This window comes from Nyctibius grandis, chromosome 1 (genome assembly GCF_013368605.1).
Source record: "Nyctibius grandis isolate bNycGra1 chromosome 1, bNycGra1.pri, whole genome shotgun sequence".
NCBI lineage: Eukaryota > Metazoa > Chordata > Aves > Nyctibiiformes > Nyctibiidae > Nyctibius > Nyctibius grandis.
The window spans coordinates 1,675,746-1,687,753 of record NC_090658.1 but is presented as its reverse complement, the minus strand read 5'-3'; the positions used below and the strand labels follow the sequence as shown (position 1 = coordinate 1,687,753).

The 12,008-nt window shown below is 36.8% G+C and overlaps 1 protein-coding gene across 6 annotated transcripts in view; it reads right to left on the bottom strand.

Moving 5' to 3' along the window:
• The window catches only part of EML6 (EMAP like 6), a 112,867-nt gene that overhangs the window by 43,271 nt on the left and 57,588 nt on the right, over positions 1-12,008 (bottom strand). For all 6 annotated transcript variants that reach the window (XM_068402347.1, XM_068402355.1, XM_068402338.1 and 3 more), the window contains exons 12-16: positions 11,322-11,428; positions 8,145-8,263; positions 7,300-7,486; positions 6,527-6,632; positions 3,280-3,373 (exon numbers count right to left, since the gene is read on the bottom strand). In XM_068402347.1, the coding sequence (XP_068258448.1) occupies positions 3,280-3,373; positions 6,527-6,632; positions 7,300-7,486; positions 8,145-8,263; positions 11,322-11,428 (613 nt within the window). The remainder of the gene's footprint in view (positions 1-3,279; positions 3,374-6,526; positions 6,633-7,299; positions 7,487-8,144; positions 8,264-11,321; positions 11,429-12,008) is intronic.

The window sequence follows — 12,008 nt, the reverse complement described above, 5'->3', positions numbered from 1 at the left end:
GGCATTCATTGTATTGGAGTAACCATAGTCTTCAACAATGAGAATCCAGTCACCATGACTGTCATACTCGTGGTGCAAATACATGAGTGTGGGTCTGTAACACTATGAGGACTGGCAGACCAGTCACAGAGGCTGCATTATCTCTACCATCATTACCCCAGCTAATAAAAAAGTGGAGAGCCATATTTCTCATCTGCCTTGGAAGTCTGACCCACAGAGTTACAGAATGTATTTGAGCATACACTGTACAGGAATTAAGACTACAGAAATGAGATGAAGAACAGTTGTCTCCCACTGAATTTTAGTTCAGTTAAGTCATAATGAAGAGGCAGGCAAAAAAGGTCAATGCAATTAAGAGGAGGTATAAAGGTCAACATAAATATTTAAATGGATAAGAACTCAATAAATATTTAAAATCCTCTGTCAAGAAAAACGAGGAAGTTTTTAACCTACTGTGCTTCAAGAGGAAAAATAAAATAACAAATTAAAAAATTATAATTTAGAAAACAGTTCATTCAGCAGCATATACACCTTCAAATTTTGTTCTCAGGTAATTAAAGTTATTCTTGTTGGAGTATGTATTTATGTGAATTTGTAAGTTTAAGTTTCACCATTGCAAAAAATATTCCCAGACACAAAGTAGTAATTATTTCCATTTCAGTGTTTTACAAAACACCAACACCAAAACCCACTAGCTTTTCAGTATGAATTTTCAGGTTTTGTACTACGACAATGTCACTTTCGTCTGACAGGTTTAGTAGACCTGGAAAAATCACATGGTTCTGATAACCCACTTGGTTCCAGGATTTTCTTTTGGTGGATCAGTCTAGAAAAAAACGGTCCCTTTACACCTTGGACATTTGAAGTACATCTTCTTGCAATTCCTCCTTCTCCTGTTCCTCTACTTTGCTACAACGACGCTCAGCCTTTCATTTCAGGCTGGTTATGCTGCTGCTTCTGGAAGCATCTATCACACAGGCACAATGTACTGCCCTGAGTCCAAAATCAAGCTAATTGCATCCCAGTGCGGGTGTCCCCTGTAAAATAACAAGAGATGTCTGCCTGTGTGACAGGATGAATAGTGCTGACACATGAGATCGGGACTGTATGGCCTGCATTTCCACCCCAGCCTCCTACAACGTTAGACCAAAACACGGATACAGGCCTGCGTAGTTTTTGTGTTCCTGCCTTCCAAGGGACTGGCACAGGACATTTGCTCTTTCAGAGTGAAGAAAGGAGAAGATTGTGATGTTCATGGATTTAGATTGTAAATAAATTTGACAATGACCCCCTCAGGCCCCTTAGGGATTGCAGTCCGCTAGTACAAAACAGTAGGGTCAAATAGGACCAGCATGTAAGGCATGAGAAGCCAGTGAAAGAAGCTCAGATACACTTTGATTCTACCAGCATATGCTTATTCAATAAGGATTTTAATGAAACTAGACAGAAGATTGTAGAGCCAAGATAGAAAAACAAGCTGTATAATTTATCTAGTGAGCAACTAAAACAAATAAATAAGGGTATATTCTGAACATTGTGACAAGAAAACAAAACTGAGAAGTCATGTTGAAATAAATCATCCCAAGAAGATTAAGCAAAAAGAACATTCATAAAAAAAAATATAAAATAACTATAGAATAAACATAACGAATGTTTGTATATAGTGAATGTACACTTCATTTTTCAAGTTTAGTCCTTTAGATGAATTCTTCTTGTGACATCTCTTGTAAGGAAATGTCCTTCTATTCTCCTTGTCTGCTAAGGGCACGTGAGGGTCATGTCTAAAGCCTGGATGCAAACTCTCCTGTCTTGGTTTTTGTCTCTCTCTTTATATGTCCTACTGTGCTTACCAGAATGGGGGACTTGCCTTTAGGCACTGCTAAAATACAGACAATAATTTAAAGTAGAACTTTCTAGAACATAAACTATTTGTTATGCTGTCTGTGAGGATTCTGCATATTTTCAAAATAATAGATTAGCAATAATAATAGATACATTGGGTACATATAGTATTGCACACTGAGAAGAACCCATGTACTTAATCGTATCTCTCTCCTGTGAGCAACAAGAGACAGGTAGCCACAGAGCCCATCATTATCTTGTTCTTAAAAGCTTAGAAGGTCTCTGCGGGAATAGGGAAGGTATTTCTTCACTCACGAGTCTGAAGCACAATCAAGCAAGCTCTACACCACAAATTTTAAACAGGATTTAAAATCTTGCTGCCTAATAAACGGGATGTATGAGACAAAATTATATAGCTAATATAGATTATAGTACACACACGCTTGAATCAAAATGTTTATTTATTCAGTAATGGTATACTAATAGGTAGTGCTGCCAGGAGAAAACCTTATTATTTCTTCTGGAACATGTCACCATATAATAGTGATAATAGTGTAACACTTACATAAATTATCCTTTGCAGGCACTTTTTGCAGTTATACTGATAATTTCTACTGACCAGTGTTAGATGTTACACGGTTGCAGACAGAATATAAAATTAACTCCTTGCCCTTCCAGTATGTAAGTCCATGCTTACATGGATTGTAGACAATTCTAGTGTCTTCACCTCAGAGGTACGTTTGATTTGCTGGACAGAAACCAGGTTCTCAAACAGTTTGGTTCTTCTAACATGTACAACTAATTTAGTATAAAGAAAATGTTGCAATTTAATATTTTAGAAGGAAAAAAGCAAACATGTAAACTGTAATCCAGTCCTCTTCCCAATGTTGGTCCCTTCAAGCAATTGCAAAAGCCTCTTCACTACAGGGTTATTAGTTAAGCTTTCTGTTAGTAATTGCAAAGAGCAAATATCTCAGAAAAAGCTGACTCAGAAGGAAGGCAAGATCAGTAGACCTTGAAAAATCTGTTTATATTAGAGGGAACACTTTTTAGAAAGATGATCTGCATATATACACTGATGGAACCCAGCATATCATCTAACGCATAAAGGAAAACATGACGTCTCTGATGACTTCTGCCATGAATCAGGAAATAAAATGGGGAGAAAATATTAACTTAACTTGAAAATCACTAAATGAGCTATAATATCAATGTAGCTATCCTACAGAAAGGCTAAGGAACTCTTGACAGGAATAGTTCACAGGATTTCCAGACACTAAGCTGTAGATCGCAAGTATTTAAATCTCTATATATTGCTCTGAAACACTGTTCTGTGCTCAGAGAGGTGTTCTGTTTTTTCCTATAAAGTAACACATGTGGATGATATTATGCAGAAAACCGTAACTACAGGGCACATTTATAGAGCTGTATTCTTACCTGGTTGTCGCTAGCTTTTCTCCTTTTTTCCAATCCCAAAACACAATGGCGTGATTATCGTCTAGCCCAACAGATGCCAAACATTTTCCATCAGCTGTACAGAAGCAATACTTAATGTTAGAGGTGCTAAGGCTTTAGCTGAAAATACCACAGGCAATGAACACAACAAATACATTGTAAACTGAATTTCAAATGATGTATCATAAATGAATTAAAAAAAGGCACTAATACTTTGAGAGATTAGGGTTTGATTCACTGATGGCCTTCAGTTCCTAAAGGAGACTGCATACAGAGTGAGACGAATGAACCGAGAAAGAAGACAGTCAACCTGCCCAACCTCTTAAGATGACTGAAGTCTATATCTGCTGAAAGTTCTATCCACAAGGAGGATTCATACTGCAACACTTAACACCAACATGAACTCCTGTTGGGCGATGACACATCAAACTGGGATCCACAGATTTCACGGAGCGCTCTACTAATCCATGAGCTAGCCTTCCTCTTCCTAACTAAGGAGACTTTAAATATGACATCACTCTTGTCAGAGACAGAACAGCTTGTGTTATAGGTCAGCACAGATTTTTCTGCTTAGTTGTTAACCAGATGATTGCAGAACAGGCTATTCTTTTCTAGCAAAGGCATTCTTTTGACTTTATTATCTTCTATTATGTTTGTATGTCTGACCTAATTTGTTTTTTTTAAAATTTGTATTCCTTATCAAACCACTGATCTTTCCCAAAGGCAAACAAAAAACATTCCTGTGTGTAAGTACAAGGAAGGTAGGTAGGATCAAACAAGCAACGAAAGTCAATTTCATAAAGTCCAAGGACTCCAAAATCTCCTACATTTTATTTGAAATATTTCTGATCAGATGATTCTTTTCTTTTGCTTGAAATGGTGACAAGAATTATTAGTGTAGGCAATGTAATGAAACTATAATTATGATAGAAAATTATAAGGCTAAAATTAACTGCTGGCTATCACCTCTTCTACTGCAGGAAAGACACAGCACTACTGGATGCCAAGAGGAAGAAAAGCAAGAACAGAATATCACACATAATTCAACAGTACCGAGGCATCCTTGCTACAGGTATGAAAAACCAATAAACAAGACTATTGGTAACAAATTTTTAGAGACAAACTACTGTGATGAAATTTTGAAAAATCTAAAAACCCAACCCATAATTGTTGAAGTATAAGACAACTGAACTTTATAGGTTGTAGCAGGAGCTGATTACCTGATTTATTTTTTTTTAACTGAAAAAAAGTTAAAGCTGGAGGAAGTAAAGAACTGGGGAGATGGCCAAAAGAGTGAACAAAAGCAATGATTTGAGAAAGGAAAAAAAGCAAAGGAGACAGTAAGAACCATTCTATAATAGTTTTAGTGAGATAAAAGGCTATGAAGATAGCTGACAGGAAAGGTAAATATGCATTATGTAATACGTATTATTTAAGAAAGAGGTACATTTGTATATTTTGATGACAATAATTATTTTTAGGGGTAACTCAATTATGTAAATGGAACATGGTTCACAAAATTTTGTTGGTAAGAATACAATTTAAACTTTATTCACTTAAAACAGGAGGTTTTATGCACTAATATGGGCTATACACTCCAATTAATATCCAAAATTATAGATGCCAAATTAGCCACCAGAGGGCAGAACCAAACATTGCATGAATGAAATTATAATCACAGAATCATAACACCATCAGAACAGTCCTACAAAAGTGACCCAGTCGTCTACACTGTTTTCAGTGATGGCCAACAGCAGATGTTTTAGAAAGGGAGTAAGGGCAGAGAGAATTGATAGTACAGAGTCAGCCGCCAGACCAAGTACAGCCAAAAAAGGTTGGGAGTTCTGGGTTTCTTTCTTTACGCTTCAAGTAGTGTGACCTGAACCTAATTTAGAAATATCCGTTATTAACACAGTGAAAACTCCCTACATAAGACCCAAGTAGAACTCTCATCCCGTAGTGAGGTGCATATTTGCACAACTCTCTGCTCTTCTCTGTGCCAAGAATCTTAACTAAAGCCAGCCAGGAATGCAATCTGTGCATTCTCGGGATCAGGTCCTAAAGCAATGCTGTAATGATGCAGTGGTCGCTACTTTTAAAAAGAGCTTTAATATATTTGTACAGATTTATGTCCCCAGAATATGTGGACAGCTTATTCTTTAGGCTTTTAGAGAGGGACCTGGGTTCTAATACACAGAGTACTACCATCTGTACAGGAATCTAATTTTTCTTTAAAATGTAAACCACAAAATAAGTATTTTTCTAAATACATGAACATTTGTTCAACTAGGGATCTTAATGAGTTGGTTTTCACCATCTATGCACACTATGTCAGTTAGACCATCCTTATCCATCTTCCCTTCTTCTGGTACCTTATCTACTCTCAGAGCTAGGTTACACGCCACAGCGGATCAGCAACTTCACATTTGAATTCTAGCTCTTGGATGAGCACCAAGGCTCCTCTTCTGGTAATGGAATAGGACTCAGTTCCACAGACTTATTTTTGTGGCAGTAAAACTTCTTTCATATAGTTCTGTCTCATAAATGTGATCTATGTCCTAGTGAATTCTTACCACATTTCTAGAGAGAAGAATATGAAATAAATTATGTTTAATTGAAAAAAATCAGTTCAAGAAATAGTTTAGCTAAAGTAATCTCCTTTTTTTAAAAACAGAAAAAGGGAGAATGAATTTGTAAGCACTTTTATAAAGATGCAAAAGTATTTAAGTCACCACCATATGGATGATGTTTTTAATGCTGAATACAAGGATTACCCTTTGAGAACTGAGACAACTAGGGTCATCCATCTGAGAAAGACAAGTAGGAGAAACAGCAGACAACTGTGTGTCATATTTACTTCTGTAAACTCACTGAAAAATGGGGGAATTGTTAGCAAATTTGAGGAATTGTATGAGCCTACAGATCACATTTCTATATCATTTATACCCTTCAAGTCACCATTCTGCCTGCTTTTAAATTGTTAGACCACCGTGTAGACAGCCTCCAGAGTCCTAGCTGTACGCTTGGTATTATGTATTAGACATCACAAAAATCAATTATTGATCAATTGACAAAGGCCCATGACTGACCTTACTACACACACTATTTTTATCAAAACTGTGAGCAGACTTTTATGTAAAATTTGTATTGGCTAGCTATTCAAATTAAGATTTCATCATAAGGATTGCTTTTTAATTAATCATTTAGATAAATGTAGGTTGTGGCTTACCTGAAAAATCCAGTGCACACACTCCTCTTTGATGCTGGCCTTTGAGCAATGATAAACATTTCAGTGTCTGTGTGTCCCAAACATGGATAGCAGCATCTCTTCCAACCTAAATCAGAGGGTTAATCAGAATATCTGCTCACAGAAGTTCAAAGCACGTCAATATCAGTAACTAGCACTATCATATCTTCAAAACACTCCAGAGGTAACTACTTTTCCACTTGCCATATTTTATCTTTTTCAAGACCTATTTTCTCTTTTAGAGAAATATCAGTAGATAGTCTCTAAAACATCAGTATTCAGTATCATTTTAATGATATAATTTATCATGATATATGAATGTACTGAATCTATCATGTTCAGTACCAGATACCAGTAGAGTGCCCAACACAAAACACCCTTTATCTGAGTAAAGTACTACAATATTGAGACTGACTAATGAAACCCCAAAGCCTCCTAGGATGTAGATAAAATACAGCTCCTGCATTTTACAGATGAAAGCAGAGGTTCAAAGTGAATATAAGATTTTTGCAAGGCCACAGCGTAAGATTGGCAGCTTTTCTGTTATATAGGAATGATTTAATAATCAACTCCAATAGTTACCAGTCCAGAACTCCCAAGCAGTTTGGCAGGGATATAGGAAAAAATATACAGCTTATCCATATTCAGGAGGAAGCGCTACTGAAGGACAAAGAGAACCATGTTTTTCCTAATTACATATTATAAAGGGAATTTATTTCCATGTTTTGCCAAGATCATCACTTCTAAGTACCCACCTGCCCAGTAGCAACATAGTCTTTCACTGGGTGAATGCTTAGGCTGAGGATGTCATCATCGTGCCCAAGATACAGCCTCTGAGTGTGTTGTTGCCTGTTATACACAACGGCTACAGCAGCAATGTGATACACCACTTCTCCGGTTTGTGTGTAGAACAAGTTATTTCGACAGTCATAGCCTCTGTAACTGAAGTAAATACAAACCAAGTTACCTTCTGTTTCAAAACCACTCTGGTAATTTGTGTAACAAATTATGCAAATAATTTGTGCATTAACTTGAAAAGAGTACAGCTGCGGCATGAACGTTAGCTCAAACACATCACAGCACACAGGCAGAGAGAGAATAGTCCCACCAAGAGCAGGCATTCACGAATCTTCTCATGGTTTACTTTGCACCTAACTCCTAAATTAGTACTGATTTCACAAAAAGAATATATAATTCACACAGAATTGTGTCCACATAAGTTTTACAGGGCATTGGATTCAAGCAGAAATCTATCAGGCATTTTTACAAGTCATGGTTATCACGATCAACTTAACAGAGAACCTTTGCTCCAGGAAACATAAGGTGTAGTGAACAGCTAGTTTAAAATGTAATTTTATAAAATGCAATGCTGATGTATTATTTATTACATGGCTACAGCATTATAACCTTCTCTTGTTCCTTACAAACACAACTGAAAGAAAAGAAAATCTATGTCTGATATTCCAGCAATAATGACAAACAAATTAATTGTGGGTAAGCACCGAAAAATTCTTTGCTAAGTGCTCTGACATGAAACGATTAACATTGCTAGGACGTTTTAACAACTAGAAAAAACAAGTGTTATCTAATATTACTCTACCCATGTATAAACTGCAACTTTAAGCTGTCCTCAGGCGCTCGCTCTCTTTTAAGGAAGGGCACAGAATGGTTTTTCTCTTTACTTTGCTGTTTCAGCTGAGGTAGGTCTTCTTTGTAAACCTGAGGAATAATCGTTCAAGTTAATCGTACATCTCCTGTTTTCTAAATATTTGTATATATGAAAGTGACTTTAAGTATTAAATTTAATATACGTTAATGTGATGTTCAGTAGTTACAACACAGAGTAAGTCACTATTGCCCCCTGCAGAACTTCAGATAATAACGTTCTCCAGACAATGAAGTCTCCTGACACGTGAGTGGCTCAGAGCATTAGTGTGGAGTAGCAGCAGAGGGTATTTTTTCTAGAAGATTCCAGTGTCACTTGGCAAAAAGGAATTTAAATATTGACTGGAACTCTTTAAGTGTCTTTTAACTTCCTGTGTGCTTCAGTGTACATACTCAAAGCTGCACATGATGAATTAAATCTACCTAGGGCTTATGGTGAAATACACACTAAGCAACAGCACTTAAGTGATTTGCCAATGTATCCAGAATCCCAAAGTAGAATGACAGCTCTATAAATACATTAAAGACACAAAATACTATACATTTAACTCTTTCAGAAATGCTGAAACTCTGTGGAGCTGCTAAAGATGTTTGAAGCATTTTCAAAGCTGGGGCACCAAACAAAACCCATTGGAATGCTGAAATACAGCTTTATTGTTTGTTTTCTGTGCCTATATTTCTTGGATTTTGCAAAAGGACAATGCAATTGCCATTCCCACAGAAATCTACCTGACTGCGAAGATGGAATACTGGATTTTTACAAGAAAGGTGTTCACGTAACGAGCTGAGCTTTTGAAATGGCAGGCAAACAGACTCTTAACATATTGTGGCTGTCACTCATACGGATTGTACTTTATCCTGAGTGTTCTCATGCATTTACTCTTGCTCCTCAGTGAATGCTACCAAGGAAACAGAATACAGGATCATCATTTTCTAATGCATCTCAAAACCTAGAATCCTCTATACTGCTTCCTCCATAATGTTAAAAAAAAACCAAACCCAATTCCCAAAATAATATTAATGATTTTGTTTCCATGTGCTTTTGTAAATTATTTCCTTTCACAAAATGTAAAGTGCAGCTTATGCTTGGGGTTGTCTCACACTTCCTGGGGAAGTTGCTTCTAGCTGTTTCATGCATTAACCTGCCTGGAATATTGCTGTTCAACTGTCTACTACTGGTTTTTCCCTTTTAGTTTTTAAATGCAGACGTCCTTTTTGACACATATACAGTGTGGAGGAGGATGCTGTCTGATTTGAATACAGATGGAAAATCAGGGGAGGGAGGAGAAGAGGATGGGACAGTCACTCCAGTAAGACTTGGAGTAAAAGAGAGAGGAGGGAGAAAATGTGACAAAACCTCTGTTTCATTTGGCAAACACTATCCAGCTCTGTAATAAAGAGGTAAAATAAGCTGTTGTCACAAGGACCCACGTAATTTATTGCAGAATGTAGGAAGTGAGGTGAAATGGCAAAGGATAGCCCTTGGCTACAGCATGGAACATTAGAGGTAATCCTTCCACACTCTAGAAAGCAGGTCCACAGCAGCCATTAAATCACCCAAACCAACCTGAACCAAGCTTATTGTGTATTTTCCATGCTTAGTACAAGACCCCGGTTCTGGTCTGAGGAAGTTCTGATCTTTCACCATTGCAACTGATAAGGTAACAGGACAGGATGACAAGTAATATTCTATTCACAATGACAACAGCTCCTAAAAACCACGTCCCACGTGTTTTTCAATAGAAGAGAAAGACAGCAGAATTTGATGTTAATGTTTCCTTTCCTTCAAAACAAGGATAACAGCACCTTTCCACATCAGACTGTTATAAAGATCAGTGTTTGCAAAGCACTCAGTATCGTGAGTGGAATGGAAAGAACCACAAGGAAAATAATTCTGTCTTCAGAGACATGTTCGAGCAATGTGCAATAAAGGTGGCCATGGAATGGCCTGATGAATGACAAAGGATTGAATAGTTTCTTGTTAGGTAAGAACTAAATATCCCCCACACCAAATGAAGCAGAAGTCCTGCAGAAATGCATAATCATAATCTATGCACCTAAAAAGGGCAAAACTATGTTTTATTATGGCATTTTCTAAACTTCATGTAACTTTGTGACTTGAATAATGTTTTCTAATATAGTAGTGTGGGTGCAAATCGTCGTGATGCAGGTTGGGTGAAACCTCACGTCAGGGAGCAACAAGGTAAAACTGCTTTGTAAACAAAGAGGAGCTAAGAGCTGAGCATGATAACAAGGCCAGCCAAGAGAGTGCCCTCGCAGAGAGGGGTGCAGGCCCACAATGCCCGAGTGACATGAGCACAGCAGATTGGGTGACTGTAACCAAGTTCAGGCAGCAGTCCTGATCACCAGGCAAGCCCACTGTGACAAAGCATAAATCAACACTGAAAGATCAGGTTAGAGAGGGGAATGGCATACTGCCATTCCTGGAAAAAAATCAATGCAGTAAACAATACTTATTTGATTTTTTTGTTCTTGCATGGAGGCAACCTATCTTAATTTATCTCAGAACATAGTTGTACTGAAAACAGAAAAAAAATAGGTATATTAAGTGATTATTAGAGATCAATTTTACTTGGTTCACATAAACTAGGACAAACTTAATTCTTAGACATTGTTGTCCTCAGCAATAAAAAATAATCTGTCACAAATAAATGTATTATACAGGCTTCACACTCATTAAGAGTATTCTGCTTTGAATATGCAGAAGTCGTACAAAAGTTCCATGAGCTGTATTCTACAAATTCTGATCCTAAATTTGACAGGACTGAAAAGTCTTCTCTAACAGCTATCATGAGAACGGTAATGGCAATGAGCTCTCCTGTTTAAATTCATGCTTTTAAAGATATATTCTTTATTCTAACATACAATGGTAGATACACCAACGCTTTTTCTCCAAACCCTTTTAAATTCTCACCTCCAGCTAAAGTAAACTCTGTTTTTATGTATATTCGTTGCATAATCAGCTGAATACTGTCAAAAGAATCTTCCTAGAGTAGTCTGATGAATTAGCTGCAAACTTCTTTTGCTTATCTTTACTAAATAGTCACAATACATTGTCAGGTAATTGGCAGGTGTGTTAATTTTTACTCACCTGGCGATCATAGTTGATCTGAGCTTCCTGCTCAATGTCAGAATCTAACTCTGGCACATCAGATAAATCTGAATCTGATTCTTCACTGTAGGAATCAACACCACCCTCTGCATAAAAAAAAATCAATATATAATACATCTAATCACAAGAAAATAGTATGTGATGGTTTTATATAATTTAGACCACAGGCAAAGCAGTATTCAACAACTTTGGAAGCTTAAGCAGCTTGTAAAAATCATGTGGGATGACTGAACGTGGCAGGCTTCGTTTCTTTTCCTCCTGTTTCAATGCCTGGGGCAAGAGGGTGGCGGAGGGATGGGGAATAGTTACTAGTACACGTGAATTTGCATTGGAAAGAAAATTAAACAATTCAACGTGTGTAGTCAGACTTCTGAATGCAAGTTAGATGGCTAATTTTGAAAATTTAATTTGATCTAGTAGACTCCCACTAAAAGTCTTTTTTCACATGCTTTGACAAATACTACTCATGTATTCCTAAACATACAATACAGCAGACTGCAGAAGAGTTTTTAATGTACCTTGCCTGAAACAAATGGTTGCCTATGACAAGTAAAATATCCCAAACATATATATGTATATACATGTTAATGTATATACAGTAATGTATATTCCAGGGAATTATAATTAAAATATTTTCTGATAATTCAATAAAAGCTTTTCCAACAG